Raw genomic sequence first — 23,394 nt, 5'->3', positions numbered from 1 at the left:
GTGTGGTTAATTGGGATTGGAAATACAGTCTGCAGAACCGTGGTCCTCCAGGAGCAGGATCAGACACCCCTGATATATATATATGAGGCCTGGGTCGTGAGGGCATCTTACCGGCAGGTTCTGTAGCAGCAGATTCAATCAGAGGGGGGAAGGTCGGCACATTCTTAGGCGGAATTGGAGGCAGAGCTGCAATGACATTAGTGCGGCTGAGACAAGCTCTCACATACACCACCCCACCCCCCATAGGCCACACCTCCATGCCCCACAGCACCATGCAAAGGCAAGGTCTCATTCAGATAGTCAGAGACAACAGAGAAGGACTGTGGCATGGGATGAATAGCTCAGACTCTATGATAACACTTTACTCTTTGTGACCTACTAATTCACACAATTTTCATATTATTTAGGACGATACATAATTCTTATGTTAATATATGCAGAAACTTCACATATTTGTATAGTATGCACTTACTAGGGCTTGCACAGACTAATCAATTAGTCTATAATTTCTACAATTAGTCCTTTAATCCAGGGGTTTTCAAATTGGGGCCTGTAGACCATTATAGGGCTGCAATTATGCTTAGAGGTCCAGAAAATTTGATAGGAAAAAAAAATGTAGTACTCATGCAAGCCCTAGTACTAACACATTTATGTAAAATACATTTATAAATATATCGCTTTTAGCAAGCCAAACTTCATTTAGCCTTAAGCTTAAATGAACCCACACATTAGGCTCAGTGTCAGTTAGCTTTTTAGAGGTTTAGGCAGACATAAAAATAGGCCACGTTGAGTAAACCGTCACCAGATGACAAGAGTACAGGATGAGCTGGATGACTCTTAGGATTTTGTCTGTGTTCCTGGCTAATAACTTAGAAATTAGTAGGTTAATGGAAACTGCCAAAGGGAAAGTTATTAAAATAAACATTTGGAGGCAATCATGATTTTTCCACTCAAAAAACGGTTCACTGTTTTGGAACATATGGGTATGATACCAGGATGATGGCAATCATGCCACACAAGCAATGACTTACTTCCTGTAGGAAAAGGTCTTGCCAGAGAGGAGTCTAGGTGTTGCTCAGGCAGGGGTGCACCCCAAACCTCAGGTTCCTCTATCACCACTAATTTATGGAAGAGGACATGTTACACACTTGATCGGGTAGCAGAATTAACTGTGTGACTCACAGAGATGAAGGAATCACCATGCAATACTTTTCAGTCCTAGTTTCTGATATAAATCTGATTTCATTTCAACTGCTGCAAATGGAATTGAGTGGGAGGCAACTAGTAAGCACTAATAAATATTCTGTTCTGTAGTATGCACTACACAAAACACAGCACTGATTATAGAAGCATACAAACAAACAGTATTTTTAGCTTAAAAATAAATGTCATCTTTATATCCTCTGTGAGTCCCTTGAAGACACATAATGTATATAATAAAATGAATTTTTGTTCAAGTGAATGACATCAACGTAAAGAAGCTGGGCTGTGATCAGGTTCTGTTGGGTTGTGAATGATTAAATATCAGTTATTTTATAAATGAAAGATCTATATCTATAAGCAGCACAGGAGTAAGTAATTTGCTTTTTCATCAAACAGTACCTTCACTGGTCTTCTGCTCATCAAAGGCTGTCTCCAGCGGAGGGCCAAATAAGGCTGTTGTATCCTCTGGCTCTGGAGATTTCTTATTACTGAAATAGAGGAGAATTCAGCCAGATTTGCATGACTCATCAACACAGATGCACACCAGGCTGCAACTCTAAAACTGTCTAATATAATCCATTTAGACTCACTTAAACGTCAACAAATGTTTAACAACACTAAGTTGCAACAACCAGGGTTATGTACTGTACAATTATTTTTTTTTTTATTCGGTTTTGTATTTTGGTTTTCAATTTAAATTTTACATACAACCCGAATTCCGGAAAAGTTGGGACGTTTTTTAAATTTGAATAAAATGAAAACTAAAAGACTTTCAAATCACATGAGCCAATATTTTATTCACAATAGAACATAGATAACGTAGCAAATGTTTAAACTGAGAAATTTTACACTTTTATCCACTTAATTATCTCATTTAAAATTTAATGCCTGCTACAGGTCTCAAAAAAGTTGGCACGGGGGCAACAAATGGCTAAAAAAGCAAGCAGTTTTGAAAAGATTCAGCTGGGAGAACATCTAGTGATTAATTAAGTTAATTGATATCAGGTCTGTAACATGATTAGCTATAAAAGCTTTGTCTTAGAGAAGCAGAGTCTCTCAGAAGTAAAGATGGGCAGAGGCTCTCCAATCTGTGAAAGAATGCGTAAAAAAATTGTGGAAAACTTCAAAAACAATGTTCCTCAACGTCAAATTGCAAAGGCTTTGCAAATCTCATCATCTACAGTGCATAACATCATCAAAAGATTCAGAGAAACTGGAGAAATCTCTGTGCGTAAGGGACAAGGCCGGAGACCTTTATTGGATGCCCGTGGTCTTCGGCTCTCAGACGACACTGCATCACTCATCGGCATGATTGTGTCAATGACATTACTAAATGGGCCCAGGAATACTTTCAGAAACCACTGTCGGTAAACACAATCCGCCGTGCCATCAGCAGATGCCAACTAAAGCTCTATCATGCAAAAAGGAAGCCATATGTGAACATGGTCCAGAAGCGCCGTCGTGTCCTGTGGGCCAAGGCTCATTTAAAATGGACTATTTCAAAGTGGAATAGTGTTTTATGGTCAGACGAGTCCAAATTTGACATTCTTGTTGGAAATCACGGACGCCGTGTCCTTCGGGCTAAAGAGGAGGGAGACCTTCCAGCATGTTATCAGCGTTCAGTTCAAAAGCCAGCATCTCTGATGGTATGGGGGTGCATAAGTGCATACGGTATGGGCAGCTTGCATGTTTTGGAAGGCTCTGTGAATGCTGAAAGGTATATAAAGGTTTTAGAGCAACATATGCTTCCCTCCAAACAACGTCTATTTCAGGGAAGGCCTTGTTTATTTCAGCAGGACAATGCAAAACCACATACTGCAGCTATAACAACAGCATGGCTTCGTCGTAGAAGAGTCCGGGTGCTAACCTGGCCTGCCTGCAGTCCAGATCTTTCACCTATAGAGAACATTTGGTGCATCATTAAACGAAAAATACGTCAAAGACGACCACAAACTCTTCAGCAGCTGGAAATCTATATAAGGCAAGAATGGGACCAAATTCCAACAGCAAAACTCCAGCAACTCATAGCCTCAATGCCCAGACGTCTTAAAACTGTTTTGAAAAGAAAAGGAGATGCTACACCATGGTAAACATGCCCCGTCCCAACTATTTTGAGACCTGTAGCAGAAATCAAAATTGAAATGAGCTCATTTTGTGCATAAAATTGTAAACTTTCTCAGTTTAAACATTTACTATGTTATCTATGTTCTATTGTGAATAAAATGTTGGCTCATGTGATTTGAAAGTCTTTTAGTTTTCATTTTATTCAAATTTAAAAAACGTCCCAACTTTTCCGGAATTCGGGTTGTAGTTTAATTGGTTAAACGGTGCATAAATACTTTTTATCTTATTTGTATTTGTTAATAATAAATATGTTTCGTTTTTGTTTAGTTTCAATTCCAGACATTTTAGTTCCAGCACAAATTGTTCCATCTACATGTAATGATACACACTGCAGTTTACACTGTACCATACTCAAAATAATAGCATTCAGGTTAACAGTTTCAACTGTTTGACATGGAATACAGCAGTTCTTGGAGATAATGAAATTAACTGCAAATATTTACCTCTACATTGAAAATTAAAATGCAACTTTTGAAACATTGAACAGCATGTCACTTACTTTCACCTAAATGTCATGTACATAAAGCAACCTGCGTTTTAGAAATTCACTTTTTTTGTTTTATTTTAGCAATTTCTTTTTTTGTTATATAGTTTTAGTTAGTTTTCTTAATATTTGTAATAATAAACATGGAAACAACAGACAAAATTACTGTTTCATTAAGTCTGTAAGTGTGCATATAGATACCTAGCAGGCTCAGGAGGGGGCACAGGTGTCGGGGAAGGGGCGGGAGCTGGGGCTGGCGTTGGAACAGGACGTCTCGGTCGTGCAATTTCTTGACCTGATAATAACAGCATGATCAAGTGAACACAAATAAACTGCACCTACTCATACACATGCAAGCAAAACCTTTATATTCACATTTTAATTCCAGAAAACTATTTCGTGTCAGATTTGAATTGACATTAAACTCATAAACCCAAGAATAAATTGCATTACTTACTGGGATTTCTTTTTGCCAGCCCCTGAAACAAACAGAAGGCCAAAACATTCATAAGACTAAAAGCTCATAACACCATATCGCTCATCAGCTGAGAAGAGTGCATTTTAGGTCAATTTAATCAAGGGAATGGTGAGTAAAATTCAGACAGAGACATTTCCTTGATGCCTTGTAAATAGCTGTTTCTCAATGCATTCTACAGCTGACAGAAGATCTGATTCCTCTGATTGACTCAGGTGGTGTACAATCTTATCTGACTCACTGATGCATTAGTAACAAATAACACTGTCATAAATGTTATTACTTTAGGTTCTTCAGGGTGGCTGAGAATTTCAAATACAAGAAGGCCACATTCATTTTTCACTCATCAAGATCCACTGAATCACACAGTGGTTCAAGCACTTGGGGAACAGAAAAATAATGTTAAAAGACACTTACCGGGCTGCGTTTCTGTGACCAGCAAAAAGGAAGAGAGAAGAGACACCTGGTCAGAAAGTGATAAATCAGTAATACAGACTTTGATCAAAAGCAACCTCTAAACATTTACCTTTATGATGTGCTTTAATAATGATTTTCATTAAAATATTCTTTCATTTTGAAAAAAACTATGAAAAAACTATGAAACACAAGTCAACATTTTGAGCACTTTTATAATAATTTTATTCCCTTTTGTGTCCTTTTTTCCAAAATTCAGCCTTTTGCTTTTGAATGGCATGAGGGAAATATTTCACATAACTGTCAGAGTAACATTCACATCCCAGTAAAAATCTCATCTTATGTTAGTGCTATTATAAATAATTTGGTTCAAGAAGGCACTTTTCCAGATTTCAGCTATTCTTAAAATTGCTATTCATGCATATATTGCCAACGGTGCATCTGTGCAGTGCTGCTTGTCTCAGCACTGTTTAGTCTTCAGAGGATCTAAAAGTACAGAAAGTATGCACTCCTCATGAGACACTACGAAGAGATACGTCAAAGATACGTCAAACAAAAAAAAAATTGTGGTCATGATACTCTTGCACCAAATTCACAATCAGAATGGAAATGAAAGGACAAAAAAGTTCAGTTTCTATTGACATCCACTCGTGGACGTGGACACCCTTTCTTGCTCACTCCAATTTCACCTCAAATTTCATTTTTTCCCTCCTATTTCTCCCGTCTTCACAGCATAGGATTCAGTCCAGGAACAAGGGTTTGAGTTCAGTCGGGCTCATGAGTTCTGAGTGATTAGGGTGATGTACCAGTGCCAGTCTAACCCTATAGACTGTAAGTAATCACCACCAATCAGAGCCAAGAGTAGACATGCAGAAAGACGGCATGCAACCAAACACTTTAACGTAAGAGTTGGGCATTTTTTGAAGTGAAACTTGTATAAACAACAGATGCAAAAGAAGAATCAAAATTCATCATTCATCTAAAAAAACTAATGTACAAGCACAGGATCCAAGCACATAAGCACATTTTAATATACTGGGTAGGGGTTTCATAATCAGATTCCAGAAATAAAGCACTTGTGATTACATTTTAAAATATTAATAATCAGATTACAGTTACTTTATTATTGATTACAAGATTACATGTTATTCACACAATGGCAGTAAATTATTGTACATTTATTATAGTTAATTCTTTTTAAATCCTTTTTAAAATACATTTAGACTTTATTTTGATTTATTTTTATGTATTTAATTATATATATTTATGATTTGATTTATTACTAGCTTGTCATCAACTTACGAACCCCCTGCAGTTGATATAATATAATGTAGTCCAATGTTTAATGCACTTCATGTCACTGATAATAAAGAACAGAATATAACTTCTTTCTCTTTTTATTTCTATATCAATATGGTACATTTTTATCCTATTCAAATCAATAAGACAAAAGAGTGTTAGGTCAAAAGTTATCAAAAATAACCAAAAAGTAGTCAGATTATATTACTTAATCAATTATCAGTCTCATGGTGAAACTACACACTTATTTTGTTTTCTGTCCATGAATGAACAGGACAGTCTCTACACATCTCTACAAGATATTGTCCATTTCAGCACCCACCAGTCATCCCTAAACACCCAAACTGACCTTAGAACAGTTCTTAATGGCATATCAAACACAAAGCATGCAACCTTCACCATGGCATACGAGAAACGTGTGAAAATGTCACTCCAAAAGGGTTAGACAAAATATAAACAGCTTACCGGACTATTCCTCTATATCAGCCAGCAGACAGAAATAGACAGACAGGTAGGTAGAAAGACAGAAGAAGAGGGAGCATGATTTACATTAGTATAGCGATGGTAAGCATCCACAAACACATTACAGTGTATTTGAGAGGAATGACAAGGCAGAAATGTCTACAAACACTGATCACAATATGATGCAACACTGTGCAATTGTGCAACCCATTTAGTCCATTTTTCAGCCTCCAGCACATAGTAGATCTCAGCTAATAGGGAGATCATTGAAACGTGGCATTAGATCAAGATTTCAGTGAGTGACCTGAATGAATGTCTGTACTTGTAATTTGATGAACACTACCAAAAATAAAAAAACAACCACATGCTCATTTAACACATTTAGGTAATATTTCACCCAAAAAAATTGAATTTATTTATTAATTACTTCCAACCCATATGACTTTCTTGTTTCCAACTCTCTTTTTTAAAATCCCTCCAGCTTGCTGCATGCCTATATTCTTTCACACAGCTTGGAATTAAGACTGTCAAGTGATCAAACAAGCTCTGAGCACACAGTGTTTCCCATGTGTAGCATTATTAACTCTTGTTGGATGACTGCCCATATACAAGGTGCTTAATAAAGAAGCAAACCTTATCAATAAAACATGAATACCAGATGGAACACAGCACCTGGTCGAGAGGTGTGCTATAAGAAGAACCCCCATGTCTTTGTTTTCACTCGACTATAACTCCACCGTTACATTTACCTCTCCATGCGCTCTGCATGGCTGGCTGGATGCAATATCTCTTCTCTGGCTACACAGGTGAAGTACAGTAGGGAATTCAACAAGCTGATCAAGTTATCATCACACTACTTTATATCGAATAGAAGGAGAGCGCTTTCTATTGTAGAGTTTCTGTTGTTCAACCTTTGCTCCCACTTTCTTCTGATGAGTATTCAGAATACATCACCATGGCTACACACATACGCACAGGTTGCCATGGCACAGGATGGGCATGTGACTGATGTTTAATTCATGAGTAAGGAATGCCAGGCGTTCCAATAAACTTGACAAAGTGGATTTCAGTCACTGAGCTCATAAGACTGCTTAAAGAGTTATTTTTCAACGTTAAAACACAAAGAAAGTATGAGACAGACGTTAGGGTGATTTGCCTAAAAAAAAAAACATTAGGTACGTATATTTTATGCACATTTTGGGATATAACACATACAAATTTTATTCAAAATTTCCATAAAAACATATTTTTTATATGTTTTATATTTACTGATTATGCAGTAATTATAAAAACCCTGGACATGCATATATTAGTGGACATGTATCATAAATAAAAATAAAAAAGCTTAAGAGTCTACAACTGGATCATTATTGCAACAATATAACAATTCTTTTAACCCTAATGAATGCAGTGCGTTTTTATCCCCTATTTTACGTATAATTTTTTTTACCATAATCAAAGCTAAAGGTGGTTTAAAGTAATTGGAGTACACACAAACACACACACACAGATATATATATATATATATATATATATATATACATATATACTGTATACACATACACTACGTACAGTTATATACCAGTTCATGTGAATTTGGCATATTAGTTAACACAACACTGTTATATAAAAAATAAATGAATCAAAAATAAAAAGAATAAGGATCCATTGAGGGAGTATCAAATCATAACTGTTACTTCCTCATGGATTTAAGAAGCCAGGACTGGAACTATTTTATACTACACATTCCACAACAGGCACAATGCAATCAGTTCATAAAACTAGCTCTAGCTAAATAAACTGCACTGTTTCAAGGCTGAAAGTGCTCACAGCTTGGAGTGGTTTAGCATTCACTGAACATACTGAGAGAGCAATTCATAAACGTGCAGATTCAAATTTAACTTTGGGAATAAGAGCTAATGAAAACCCCAGAAAAGATAATTACTTTGCCATAGCTAAAGACCAATCCAAGTGCCAATTAATTTTAGGAACAAGGCAGAAAAAGAAACACCCCAGTAGGTGGTCCTGAGTTGTAGATCAGAGTAAGATTAATTGACAAGACACAAAAAAAGGTTTGAAAGCACACTGACGGAATTACATGTATCTATGCGCATGAATAATTTAGTGTGCAAGTTCATCATGTGGCATGCTCTGGCCTGGCAGCCTGTGCTCTGTCAGTAGACCTGCCGCTCCATGCAGTGGAGTCATTGTGCCCTGTTTCCAATCTGAATTATTGAGAGAGAACGGAGTGACACTCCAGTGCGAGACTCCACCTGAAACTCCTACTCACTCCGACTCCAGATGAAAATATTGAGTCAGATAAGACTTGTCTACACCATATCTCATCTGAATGACCTCTGTAATAAGAAATCCAGACGATTTCACCGGCAAAAAGTTGTTAAAAGTCAGTACTTCAGTCTGGACACACACACGCCATATGAATCAGATGTTCTCAGGATATTCTTTCTTGTGAGTTAATGAATATTTACATTTTATAGTAAAATTTGATGGATGCTTTGGAGTACCAAAAGTGCCAAAAGTACCACTGTACTTCCATACACTACTGTTCAAAATTTTAGTGTTGGTCATATTTTGTAATGTTTTTTAAGACAAGTATTTTATGCTCACCAAGGCTGCATGTATTTAATACAGTGAAAAAGTGAAATATTCTTGCAATTTAAATTATTATTGTATATTGTCTTTACTGCCACTTTTAGCCAAATATAATGCTTCCTTGTTGATAAAAAAAGACTAATCGTTTTAATATTGATTTGTTAAAGGAGTCTGTTTTTATCCAGTGGAGAATGTTTAGACATGGGTTGACCACACAGACATCTCCTAAATGCAGTATATATGGCACACCAACAAGACATTCTTGTTCAAGGTACATCCTAATTCATCCTCCTTTTAGAGTTCATTAAAACAGCTTTAAATAATACGATGGAGCCATACAGACTGCTGAATCTCAAAATATTTTAGTGAAATGGCAGGTAGGCGTTTTTGAACTACTAAAACTCAACGCAGCTTCATCTGAACTGCTCACATTGCGACTCTAGAAACAGCCTCCACAGTGTGATAGTCTCATATTAACTACACATCTACTTGCAGTACTCCACAAAAAAACAAGCCATTTGCACTGCTTTTGCCATTATGACAATAAAATTGAGTTGACAAGGTTAATAATGAACCTAAAGTACTTCCTCCATTTCACGAGCTTCCTTATATAGTACAAATAAAATATGCAACAGTGCAACAAGCTGTTTATTCTCCTTACTGACCAACACAGTGTCCATAAATTGCCTCTCAAACATGCACTGAGAGTTAGTCAATATGAATCAGAAAGGGCAGACGTGATCTTGACCCAATAGGCTTACTCACAGCATGACAGCAAAAAAACAAAGTATACATTCACTGTAGAAGTAACGTGTAATACTATCTACATAATATTAATACTATATCTACATATGATATATATAAGTAGGGCTGAGTGATATGGCCAAAAAAATTATCACGATAAATTTTTCACATCTTTTGCAGATTTTCACTCTTAAGTGATAGTTGTAGAAACCAGATCGTTTGGTGTGGTTTTAAACTACTCTTTATGGTCAGAACATTACAAACACTTCACGGTTTTGAATTCTTTACACTTCTTCAGTAATTTTTCTTTAAAATAAATATCTCAATAGAAAAATGTATTTCTTAGTTTGTGCATGTTCAAATCATAAAACAGGTTTCTGTTGCCTGACCTTGATGATGTGTATCTTCAACAAAGTTTACAGTGCAGGCTGCAATATTAGTAATAACAATAATAATTATTGCAATATATATTATATTATATTTAATACATTTAATACATGTCTGCATTAATAATATAATAACATTCGATATGAACAACCAATTTCTTCCACAATACCATGGTGCAGCTAGTGTTACTACAGTAAATCTATGGTAAAAAAATGGTGATTTGTAGACTGAAAAGCATTCTGACTGTACCATTGCGCACAGTGTTTTTTCCTGTTTTTTATCACAGTTTCATCCAGTTTCAAACTAGTTTACCAAGTCATATGTGCTCTTCACTGAATTCAAGCGCTTCACACTGGATCTCACAGCGCTGTTTAGTGCTTGCATGATCGAGACTTATCAGTGAGTAATCGCATCTGCTTTAGTGAGCTCGTGCTGCACTGCCGTTTGAACTTTGTGCTAAGCGGATAAACGGTCCGTGTGGCTCAGTTAGAATAGCAGCACTGTTTTGTTACAAATTTTGGTGCATAAACATTACATCGAACATTTATTGAACTCATGTTATCGTTTTAATAATAATTATTGTTTTATTGCTCAGCACTATATATAAGCCTCATGGTATTGTTGCTATATATTTTTTTAAGGGCTTGTCAAAATAAGTACAAAATACAAAACTATTAAAGGGATAGTTCATCCAAATTTGTTATGTTTATCTGATTACCCCCAGGGCATCCAAGATGTAGGTGACTTTGTGTCTTCAGCAGAACACAAACTGAGATTTTTAGCTCAAGCTGTTGCAGTCTATCAGTCTTATAATTTAAGTCTATGGGAATTACGGCTAAAACATTCAATTAAAAAAAAACACACAAACAAAACCAAATTAAACCCTGCAGCTAGTGAGGATACATTGATGTGTAAAGACACAAAGCAAACAGTCTGTGCAAGAAACCGAACAGTATTTATACGCTCAGAAGGACTCACTCAGGAGAGTTCAAACTGTTTGCACATTACGTGAATCAGAGGTAAAAAAATTATATAAATACTGTTCAGTTTTTTACACAGACCAATCGTTTTGTGTCTTTACACATCAATCTATCGCCACAAGCCGCAGGGTTTAATTTGGTTTTATTTGTGTATATATATTTTAGTTTTATTGTATGTTTTAGCCGTGATTCCCATCCACTTGCATTATAAGAATGACAGACTGCAACAGTTTGAGCTAAAAATCTCAGTTTGTGTTCTACTGAAGAAACAAAGTCACCTACATCTTGGATGCCCTGGAGATAAGCAGATAAACATAAAATTTTCATTTTTGTGTGAACTATCCCTTTAACACATATAACACAGCAGAGACTATTGAGTCATGTGATATTAAAGTAAGAAAAGTTACAGGAAACAACTCCATAAGCTTGAAATGCATGGTAACATTGGCTGGACTCACCAGAGGCGAGGGGGACAGAGCTATATTGCCAATGGAGGCTTTTAGTTCATCCACGGAGGGAGCTGCAATGTTAGCATCCGCTGGCAGCGGTCTGATTTTGATCTTAAACTTTTTGCGGTGGTCCTCCTCTTCTTCAGACTCACTGGAGGAGAAAAAGTAAGACTTTTCTTTGGGGGCTGGTGGAGAGCTGTTAAGGGATCACAGCTTCATTTTCATTAACACATAAATATTATTATCATCTTTAAAAATGACATACAAATACAATTCTCATTGTTTATTGATACAATCAAAGATTAAAAAATGTAATCACAATCATTTATGGCAAAATGAAAGGATATCTCCCTCATCCTCATCTGGTCTGACGCTATATCCTTCTTCATCTACCTCAGGCGAGTTCTGCAAAAGAAAAGAACTGAAGTTAGTCAGTATTACAGATGCAGTGGATGGTATTTTTTTTTAAACAAACTTCCATTAATGTAGCAGACTCGAGCTGTCATGCTTTGCTGAGTATCATCAAGGTATTAAAAATGATGTCCTTACATATCTGTCCCAATCAATCTCCCCATAGAAGCCATTTGGAGCCCCGTTGGTCTTTTTCTGTGGCTGAGCAAATCAAAACACAACTTTAGTAACATCACTCAGTTTCACTGATTTCTAATTAGATGAGTTTGGCCTATTTGGGGGTGCCTCTTGGGGAATCTACAGGTGCTTAGTGAGTATTCAGTTCTAGCTTTAGACTTCAAGCTATATAACCATGCTGTCTCTATATTCAGTACCGATTCAGTGTCTTGGGGCTCCTGTTTCATGGACATCCATCATACAGAAAATAAAGACATCATTTGCATTATTAAACTTTTTCACAATGTCAGATTATTTATATTTCCCATAAGGCTTCACATGAAAAAACTTGTTTACATGACCATTTACTACACAGCCCTACATCTTTAAAAATATTTGACTGATTTGCAAAACAGCCCTAACATTACCTAATTTGATGATGCTGAGTTCAAAAACATTAAAACAAAACTTTCTATCACACACTTAATTTTTTTCGCGAGATTTTTCTTAATTCATTAGTTTAGAAATATATATATATTTTTTCCACAAAATCTGTAATTTTCTGTTGCTTACTGGATGAGGTAAAATGGCCAACAGATGTACTGTAGTAGAAATCATCTGGGTTAAACATTTTCTTTCGTCAATGGCCATAATTTTAACCTAAGACTTCTTGTTTTTGCTGCTGGAAGCAATATCATATCACATTCTGTGACAAAATGTGACATACTAAAATAAGTTTTTTAGGGTCAGTTTTGCAATGGAATTGTTCTAAATTATTGTGAGTACATATTTCAATTAATGATCTTCAATGATAATAAATTTTGTACCATACAAAGAATGCAAATGACTAATCTAGATATTTTCTATATAAACTACCCATAAAAAATTATTTTTCTTTATCATTACATGTGGGTGATAAATGATAAATGGGTGGTCTGCTGGGGTATTTTGTGTTTTTGTGTGTGTCTAATTAGCTCTGATTAGCTCAGAATATTTCATAATTACATAATTTCTCAGAAATCACAAAGAAAGGAGTGAACTGAATACACACATTAATAATGTGAAACATTTGATTAACTGCATGTTAATCATCAACTTTGGCAGCCCTAAAAAAAAATCATAAATTTAAATTCCAAAAGACAAGTAAATCTGTCTCTTGAAACAATGCTGCAAATGAAGCGGTACTTACTCCACCATCTCTGTCCGGTGACCCCCTAAAAACAGCGAAAACAAAAGAAAGAGACAGAGAGGTATTTAATACCCACTTAACATGCAAGCCTCTCTTTTTTCTCTCAACTCACGCACAGAAGCAATTAGCCTGGCTTCACTCTGAGGCACAGAAACACCTGTGTGCTGGGCCCCAAACAGACACACACTCTCAAAACATCCATCATCTATAACACCCTGAAGCAGAAGACAGGGATTCATAATGTGCAAGCAGCAAATGCTCCATTGTGTTGATAGGTTTGAGAGAGAACTCCATCAGTTGCCTTAGGAAGCTCTATTATTATAAATTCATTAATCCTGTAAAGACTGACATATGAGATAATAGACAAACAATTTTTCATTTTTATTTTTTGTAATGGAACAGTTAATTGAACCTTTAGACAAAATCTACAAATAAAATCTTTTAAAAAGATGCATATGAGCTTTTGTTGAGCATCATATTCAATACATTAAGCCTTTACAGCTCACGACTTCCCGAAGCAAAAAGCATATTTAGGCAAAAATATGTAATTCAGTGCAGTTACTGATATTTTTAAGGCCAAAAAGTAAGATATAATTCTAAAAAGTTTATAATGACCATGCGATCAATGTTAATATTACTGGCATAAATTGCATATAAATATCTATATCCCCAATTGTAGGTATAAGCGAGATTATATTTAAAAGCTCTGTATTTTTATTAAGGAGGAAAAAACATAATGCAATGCAATACAATGATGACTAAGAGATGTACAAATAAATATTTTATTTATTTATTTATTTTTAAAGCCTGTTGTATCATATTTTATTACATTTTATTATGATTATAAAAAATAAAAAATTATATATATATATACATATAGTATAACATTTAATAATCATGATAAAATGTAATAAAATATGATACATTAGGCAAATTTCTGGTATATAAATTAGTAAAACTTACGTAGAGTCAGTGTCCTTTTCTTTCTTCCGTATCCCGAAGGCCTTCCTGGTGCGTTTTTTTAATCCTGTGGTGTGGAGAGATGTTGTTAGGTGTCTGATTTGATATGGCTCAAAAACACTGTCACAAAAACACACAGTACATCCTAAGAGACACAGACAGATGGCATATGATGACTTTACGAATGTGCTGTAACTGTGGGTGTGTGTATCTGTGTGCCTGTGTGTGTGTGTGTGAATGTAGGTGGGTGGATGTGTGTAAAGAGAGAATGTTGAAACGGCTCGTGTCCAAAGTCAAATGACATTTCAGATCAAAGAATGAACTGAATCCATTATTGAATCACACTGCTGACTGCTGGTACAAAATTGATTTCAGCATCACAAACATAAGGGACAGAAAGCATTTGCATTAAAGGGATAGTTCACCCAAAAATTTAAATTTGATGTTTATCTGCTTACCCCCAAGGCATCCAAGATGTAGGTGACTTTGTTTCTTCAGTAGAACACAAATGAAGATTTTTAACTCAAACAGTTGCAGTCTGTCAGTCATATAATGGAAGTGATGGGAATCTTTGAGAGTCAAAAAAATGTACACAAGCAAAACCAAAATGAACCTTGTGGCTCGTGAAGATACACTGATGTGTAAAGACACAAAATGATCAGTCTGTTCAATCTCAATTGGGAATGTCAATGGTCCATTAAGGAAATAGGTGGCGGTAATGCACTTATAAGTCTGCGGTCCGCCATAAAGCAAGAAGAAGAAGAAAACACCTCATGCACAGGCTGTGTCGAGGATGCACTCAGTACAGTTCAGGCATAGCGGTGAATCACAGGTAAAAAAAAAAAAAAAAAAAAAAAAAAAAAAAAAAAAAATATAAATAATGCTCAGTTTCTTGAACAGACCGATCGTTTTGTGTCTTTACACATCAATTTATTGTCATGAGGATTAATTTGGTTTTGTTTGTGTATGTTTTTTATTTGTATTTTTTAGTTTTATTCTATGTTTTAGCAGTGATTCCCATTCACCTCCATTATAAGACTGACAGACTGCAACGGTTTGTGTTAAAAATCTTTGTGTTTGTTTTCTACTGAAGAAACAAAGTCAAAATCTTGGATGCCCTGGGGGTAAGCAGATAAACATCAAATTTAAATTTTTGGATGAACTATCCTTTAATGTCAGACTGAAGTTTTCACATTGATATAAAGGTCATATATCACACATTTAAATGTTTCAGTTTTATATATGGCATTTTTTAAGTTTTTTTATTTATGTATATAATAAGCTATTTTATATAAATATGTAAAATTTATACTATATATATTTACACTCTTAAAAAATGCTGGGTTGTTTCAACCTAACTTTGGGTCAAATATGGACTAACCCAACTATTGGGTTGTCTTTTTTGTTTTGCTTTTTTTTTTTTTTTTTTACCAAAAGCTGGGTTAGTCCATATTTGACCCAAATTTGGAAATATATATATATATATATATATATACAGTGTTACGCAAGTTACATAATCAGATTACTTTTTTCAAGTAACTAGTAAACTGATGTAAAAGTAAGATTAAAAGTAGTATTTTTAGTTACTGATGCAAAAACTACTTTCAATCCACGTCAGACGGTGGGTGGTATTTTAGTATGCAAATTTATTCAAAGAATATAGAAGATGAGAATACAACTCATAACTCGCAAACAGATTAGTAAGTATTAAAATCAGCTTCAAATATAGAAAATGCAAATCCAAAATTAATATAGTTTTAAAAGCAATCCATATATGATGAATTTTGCTCATCTAAAATTAATAGAGATGATTATAATATTCAAAAGTAATCAAAATTTTAAAATAGTAATACAAAGTATATAAGAATACCTGTACTGTATATAAAAAGTCAAAACAATACAAGTCAAGGTATCTGATTTCAAAGTATCTACATAAAATCAAAGTATCTAAATTGAATAAACCTGTAAGAAGTTAAAAGTATTCAAGTGAGCCTGAAACAAAAGGTAAGGTAAAGATGGGAAACCGAAGTTCAGTCAGGTAGAGGACTGACTAAAGAAGGTGTTTGCACCTCTTTATGTAGTCCTTTCAGAACAAAGAGTCCTGTGATCGAAGCTGAAGTCATGTCTCAAATAGATATGAAGTATTGGTCCAAAAATACCAGATCAGCCTTAAAGTCCAGTTTCACTTCCATATTTGTCACAATGTCCTATGGTTGCCAATATTTAGAATGTATGGTCTTAAAAGGGGTAGGCTCAGTTGAATACAGAGTTACAAGTACATCAAGAGAATGTTTTCTCTTCCATAAAAAACCAGACCTAGCAAAATCAGAAATAGCTCAAAATACAGACATTGTGTCACTAAATGAGAGCATAATCCATTTGCAGAGGTCTTCTAAGGCCTCTGGAACAATTGTTTTGTGCCTTTGAGCACGTAGCAAATTTATACGTAGCAGAAATCAGAATTTCGATGCACCAGTCCTCATGTTGAGAGAACTGCTTGAGAGTAGTAATTGCAGAGGCGTTGTGTGATCTGTGTGAACATGATGTTACTGTTGTTCTAGACTAAATGTCAAAATGTATTTACTTATCTCACTTGCACAAAAACAGATTCAGTATTCCTCAAAAAACAGTCAAATGCAAATTCAAGACATAAATCCAAAACATGTTAAATAACACAAATATCCTCTATGTATGTAATTCTATTATATTAACCAGTATCTTTGCTGCTGACCATCAATGATCAACCATACCAATAAACAAAAATGACTTCTGAAAAATATAACATTTGTGTGTGTGTGTGGGGGGGGGGGGGGGGGGGATTATGCTAAGCCTGAACAGAAAAAGTATTGCAAAAGTAACGAAACACATTACTTTCCATAAAAAGTATCGTTATTAGTTACTTTTTTTAGGAAGTATAATTTTAGCTTTTCAAAGTGCCATTGTAGATCAGTATTTCAAATCAGGACAAATAAATAACAGGTTCCCATTATGGCAACATGCCTAAGGGGTTTTAAATCAACATTACACAGATGGAGGTTTCAGTGGCTGTTATTTTGTACCAAAGACTTTACCCTAAATGTCTAGACAGCAATTGATTTTCAAAAATAACCCCAGAATGAACAAATATTCTCTGTAGTAAAATGAATCATGGTCCCCATATAATTTAAATAGTCAAAACATCCTTAAACCCAATTTACAGTAAATACCCTTATAGTCATGAGGACATGATTGTGTAGCAGGGGCATGTCCGCCACACAACTATGGGGCCTACAGGGCTCTGAGTCATGCATCGATCCAGTCAAGCATCTGCAGCAACAGGGAGATCCAATATGGCGGATGGCATTATTGATCTTTACTAAATATTTCCTAACACATCCACAGGCTCAAATGCTGCTGTCTGGCTAAGAGCAAGAAGACAGAGAGAATCTATTTCTCAGAGCCATCAAAGAAAATTCCCAGACATTGCCTTTACATGTCTACTTTGTTTGCCTTACATGTTCCACCGTGTTTTTTTTTTTGTTTGTTTTTTTGTTTTTTACACATTCCATCTAAGCAAATGTTCCCTTTGTCTAATAATAATCAGCCAATGATATAAATAAGGAGGAGCAACTGAAAATGGAGTTAACAGTGGAGAGGACGGCCAGCGAAGTGTGCTACAAAAAGACAATGTCGCAGAAAGGATACAAAATTGAAGATCAGGAAATTAATCGCTCTGCTTTGTGCACTTTAACTAGTCATGAAGTGATGAATCAAAAGCTTCACAGGGTTGTGCATGTAATTTAATTTACAAAATATACAAAATATTAAATACACAAATCTCCAAAAGTAAAAGTGTTAAAGACTAATGTGAAAACAGAAGCTGACAGCGTTATTAACAAATCTCACTGCTCTGTAAAGTGAATAAAACAAGTCAAGGCAAGACCTGAAAATTAACTTGATTCAGGCCTTTTGAACACCTGAATGTTTTAGTCATTTGGCCAGGACTCTTTTTACAATTTGAACTGCTACTATCTAGTTTGTATCTTGTTTTTGTTATCTTGATAAAAAAATCTTAATCTATGGAATTTAATAATTTCATATATTTAAAAATACATTATACACATTATAACATATATTTTAAGATATTTAATGTTAATATACAGGTACCTGTATAGGCAAATGAATATATAATATAATTATATAATATAATTTATTTATAAATTAGAGAATTTTTTTTTTATATATATCTTTTTGGCCAGGTAGCTAAAGGGTCCAACCAAAATAAATAGGTACAAAAGAACAAAAACACTACCAACTCGCATTCAAGCTTTCGCTTCGGAGCCGAGCACATCGCGTGCTGCTTTCACTGGAGTGCTACAAGCAAGTCACTGGTGTTGGTGTGACGGCGCGATTCAGTGGTTCGTCTGGGTTTCCTGCGACAGCTCCCGCGTTCCCCTGAGCGCTTCAACACCTCTGAAAGAGCAAATTTCTTTTACAAAAGAGATACGGGCCGATTTGCGTCTTTTTAATGATGTCATTTTGCCCGTGTGTTTCTGGGTGCGGTCGATACATCGCTCCTCGTGACAGCCACGATCGCTGTGTCACGTGTCTGGGCCTCCAGCACGCTGAGACTGCGTTCGTGGATGGCTCACGTTCTCATTGCGGGGACATGACCATCTCGGCGTTGAGATCGAGACTCGATTACCTTAAAAGGTATAGAGTCCCCTCTGCCACACCCCGTTCTAGCTCTTCTTCTCGTAAGAGGGCAACTTCGGCTGGTGGCCAGGGTGATCTGAGGGTTACTGTGTGGGCTTCCCCGACGAGCCCACCTACTCGGGCCACACCCCCCTCACATATGCCGCAGCCGGTTGAGTTTCCGGATGAGTTTGCTGGACCCTCTCAGGCTCCTGACATCTCATTCGGGGCTCACGAAGAGGACCGTATGTTGATCGCCACATCACAAGGCGGGCTTGACTCCTCGGGAGATGAGGATTCGGCTGCGTTGACTCCCTCGGGAGTGCCAGTGTTGTCCGAGTCTGATCCCAAACTGACGGCCGTGCTTCCTGGGCAGCAGAGAGCATCGGGCTTGAGTGGAATCTTCTGCCCTGTCCCGAGCGCTCGAGCCTGGATGATTGGTTCCTGGGGGCTGCTCATGCGGATCGCCAGCACCCCCCTCTGGTTCCTTTCTTCCCGGAAGTGCACCAGGAAATAACCAGTTCATGGAAGGCACCTTTAACTGCCCGAAACCGTTCTGGTACTTCCTCCGCCTTCACTGCCCTCAATGGCGGGGCGGCCAATTCAACTGTGTCCACAGAGCACCTCCGCTTGGCGTGGTGGTCCCAAGCTCCCCTTCAAGGCCTGTAAGTTCTCATCCACACTTGTGGCCAAGGATTACAGAGCTGCGGGCCAGGCCGCTTCTGCCCTGCATGCCAAGGCCTCACTTCAGGTCTATCAGGCCAAGCTGCTCCGGCAGCTGCATGAGGGCAGTGCTGACCCAGGGATTTTGCAGGAGGCACGCACTGCTACCGACCTCTCTCTCCGGGCGACGAAGGTCACTGCGCGCTCCTTGGGTCAGGTTATGTCCACTTTGGTGGTCCAGGTGACGCGGTAGGAGAGCTTTGCCCAGCAGTTCTCTGCCGCCCACAAGCAGTCCGAAGCCATCAGACACATCCTGCCCCGGCGGCCCACTGCTGCCTCCACCCCGCCGCCGGCGCAGTCGCCTCAGCCTGCTCGTCGCCGAGGGCGCCCCCCTGTGGCCTCCTCCACTCCCGCTCGGCCACAGCAGCAGCCTTCACCCCGGCCAAAGCAAGGAGATGGCCGCAGAAGGGCGACGCAACCCGTCTCTGCCCCTAAGCCTGCCAAATGCCTAGCCAAGCGGCGTTCCTGAGACAGGCGACCCGGAGTGGCCCTGCGGCCGGTGGTACCCAAACCTTCACTAAAGAGCTGTTTCCTCTACCTCCGGGTCCCAAGAGGCCACGAACGACAGTTGGCGACATGCTTCCTCGCCGCTCTCGTTCTCTTCTCCCCTTGCCAGTTTCCATGCAAAGCCGGCTCGAGAACGCTTCACCTTCTCATGCCCTCTTTGCTACTTGGAGCCAGATGAGTGCCCGCACTCCGCCCCCGCTAAGGGATGCTATTCCTCCCATGCCGGGCCTCTCTGCTCCACCACGCTGCCCCACCGTGGGTACGCCTGTAGTCCCCTTGACCCCGCTGGTTCGGTTCCTGGGAGCCTGGCTAGAGCTCCCCAGGCCTTCCTGCTGGATCATCCGGACGCTCAGGCTCAGCTACACGATTCAGTTCGCCCGGCGTCCCCCCAGGTTTCGGGGTGTCCAAGCGATGATGGTGGGCAAAGATGCCCCTGTCATGCGCGTGGAGGTCGCGACCCTGCTGGCAAAGGGCGCGATAGAGCCGGTCCCTCCAGCCGACATGAAGTCCGGCTTTTACAGCCCTTACTTCATAGTACCCAAGAAGACAGGTGGGTTACGGCCAATCCTGGACTTGCGTGCCTTGAACCGAGCTCTGCACAGACTCCCGTTCAAGATGCTAACGCCCAAGCGCATTTTCGAATGCATTCGTCCGATGGATTGGTTTGCAGCGATCGACCTGAAGGATGCGTACTTTCATGTCTCCATTCTTCCTCGACACAGACCGTTTTTTCGGTTTGCTTTCGAGGGGCAGGCATATCAGTACAAAGTTCTCCCATTCGGGTTGGCCCTGTCTCGCCGCATCTTTACGAGGGTCGCGGAGGGAGCCCTGGCTCCTCTCAGGGGACAAGGTGTCCGTATCCTCAACTACCTCAACGATTGACTGATCCTAGCTCACTCTCGAGAGCAGTTGTGCGAGGGAAAAGAGCAAGCTCTCCCCTGTGCAGAGGATCTCTTTTCTCGGTATGGAAATAGACTCGGTCGCCATGTTCGGGTGCCTTACGAACGAGCGCGCGCAGTCACTGCTGAATTGCCTGAGACAATTCGAGGGCAAGAGAGTGGTTCCAATGAAACTGTTTCAGAGGCTCCTGGGGCATATGGCATCTGCGGCGGCGGTCATACCGCTCGGGCTACTCCATATGAGACCGCTTCAGCACTGGCTTCACGACCGAGTCCCGAGATGAGCATGGCAACAGGGCACGCTCCGAGTGACCATCACTCCGGTCTGCCGCCGAAACTTCACCACCGTGGTTGGACCCCCTCATTTCTACGGGCCGGCGTGCCCCTAGAACCAGTGTCCAGACATGTTGTTGTGTCAACAGATGCCTCTGCCACGGGCTGGGGTGCCATGTGCAATGGGCATGCTGCGTGGCATGTCAATTGCCTCGAGTTGCTAGCAGTACGGCTTGCTCTGCACAGCTTCAGGGCCCTGCTGAAGGACAAGAACGTTCTGGTCCGTACGGACAACACTGTGACCGTAGCGTACATCAACCGTCAGGGTGGTCTATGCTCCCGCCGCATGTCGCAACTCGCTCGCCATCTCCTCTTGTGGAGTCACAAGCATCTGAGGTCGCATCGTGCCATTCACATTCCGGGCAGGCTCAATCGTGCAGCAGACGAGCTCTCACGGCAGCAGTCTCGCCCCGTTGAATGGAGACTCCACCCCCAGTCGGTTCAGCTGATTTGGGAACACTTCGGAGATGCTCAGGTAGACCTGTTTGCCTCTCCAGAAAATTTCTACTGCCAGTTGTTTTACTCCCTGACCGAGGGCACTCTCGGCACGGACGCCCTGGCACACAGCTGGCCGCTGGGCTTGCGCAAGTATGCGTTCCCCCCAGTGAGCCCTCTTGCACAGACGTTGTGCAAGATCAGGGAGGACGAGGAGCAGGTCCTCATGGTTGCGCCTTTCTGGCCCGGCCGGACCTGGTTCCCGGAACTTGTACTCCTCGCGACAGCCCCTCCCTGGCCAATTCCTCTGAGGAAGGACCTTCTTTCTCAGAGACGGGAAACCCTCTGACACCCACGTCCCGATCTGTGGAACCTACATGTGTGGGTTCTGGATGGGTCACAGAAGGTTTAGGTACCTTGCCACCACAGGTGGTAGCTACCATTACTTCAGCTAGAGCCATGTCCACCAGGCTCCCAGGAACCGAACCAGCGGGGTCAAGGGGACTACAGGCGTACCCACGGTGGGGCAGCGTGGTGGAGCAGAGAGGCCCGGCATGGGAGGAATAGCATCCCTTAGCGGGGGCGGAGTGCGGGCACTCATCTGACTCCAAGTAGCAAAGAGGGCATGAGAAGGTGAAGCGTCACTTGGTGTTCTTCACGGCGTGAGGACCCCTGGAAATGTCCGATTGGGTCAGTGCTTTCCTTTCTTCAGGAGGGGTTGGAACAAAGGCTGTCTCCTTGAACCCTCAAGGTCTATGTGGCCGCCATTTCGGCTCACCATGACCCTGTTGAAGGTAAGTCTCTTGGGAGGCACGATCTGATCATCAGGTTCCTGAGAGGAGCAAGGAGGCTCAATCCGCCTCGCCCTCACCAAGTCCCCTCTTGGGACCTCGCAGTGGTTCTATCGGCACTGCAGAGAGCTCCCTTCGAACCCTTGCTCTCAGTAGAGCTAAAGTTTTTATCTTTGAAAACTGCGCTCCTGACGGCTTTGGCTTCGGTGAAGAGGGTTGGGGACCTGCAGGCATTTTCAGTTGACGAAGCGTGCCTTTAATTCAGGCTAGCTAACTCTCACGTTATCTTGAGACCCCGGCCTGGGTACGTGACCAAAGTTCCCACCACTCCTTTTAGGGATCAGGTGGTGAACTTGCAAGCACTGCCACTGGAGAAGGCAGACCCAGCCCTGGCGCTGCTCTGTCCAGTACGTGCGCGCCGCACCTACGTGGACAGAACTCAGTGCCTTAGGACCTCAGACCAGCTCTTTGTCTGTTACGGAGGCCAGCAGAAGGGAAAGGCTGTCTCCAAGCAGAGGTTATCCCATAAAAAAAGGGTCTCACACAGCTCTAGGGGGTGAACAAAGTCCTCCTGTAGCGAATCTTTGTGCTTTTGTAAGAAAAATAACCATATTTAAAATGTAATAATCAATGTATTCTAGCTTGCGCTCACTGCTGTATAAGGAAGCAGCTCCGGCAGGAT

At 39.7% G+C, this 23,394-nt stretch overlaps 1 protein-coding gene across 1 annotated transcript in view; it reads right to left on the bottom strand.

The window, feature by feature from the left end:
* The window catches only part of LOC132151850 (SH3-containing GRB2-like protein 3-interacting protein 1), a 66,980-nt gene that overhangs the window by 20,117 nt on the left and 23,469 nt on the right, over positions 1 to 23,394 (bottom strand). The window contains exons 2-13 of the mRNA XM_059560293.1: positions 14,354 to 14,417; positions 13,391 to 13,415; positions 12,420 to 12,440; positions 12,184 to 12,246; positions 11,991 to 12,039; positions 11,644 to 11,822; positions 4,704 to 4,715; positions 4,269 to 4,290; positions 4,013 to 4,106; positions 1,603 to 1,691; positions 1,032 to 1,118; positions 112 to 186 (exon numbers count right to left, since the gene is read on the bottom strand). Of these exons, the coding sequence (XP_059416276.1) occupies positions 112 to 186; positions 1,032 to 1,118; positions 1,603 to 1,691; positions 4,013 to 4,106; positions 4,269 to 4,290; positions 4,704 to 4,715; positions 11,644 to 11,822; positions 11,991 to 12,039; positions 12,184 to 12,246; positions 12,420 to 12,440; positions 13,391 to 13,415; positions 14,354 to 14,417 (780 nt within the window). The remainder of the gene's footprint in view (positions 1 to 111; positions 187 to 1,031; positions 1,119 to 1,602; positions 1,692 to 4,012; positions 4,107 to 4,268; positions 4,291 to 4,703; positions 4,716 to 11,643; positions 11,823 to 11,990; positions 12,040 to 12,183; positions 12,247 to 12,419; positions 12,441 to 13,390; positions 13,416 to 14,353; positions 14,418 to 23,394) is intronic.

This window comes from Carassius carassius, chromosome 10, assembly GCF_963082965.1.
Source record: "Carassius carassius chromosome 10, fCarCar2.1, whole genome shotgun sequence".
NCBI lineage: Eukaryota > Metazoa > Chordata > Actinopteri > Cypriniformes > Cyprinidae > Carassius > Carassius carassius.
This window is presented reverse-complemented; position numbering and strand designations above follow the sequence as displayed.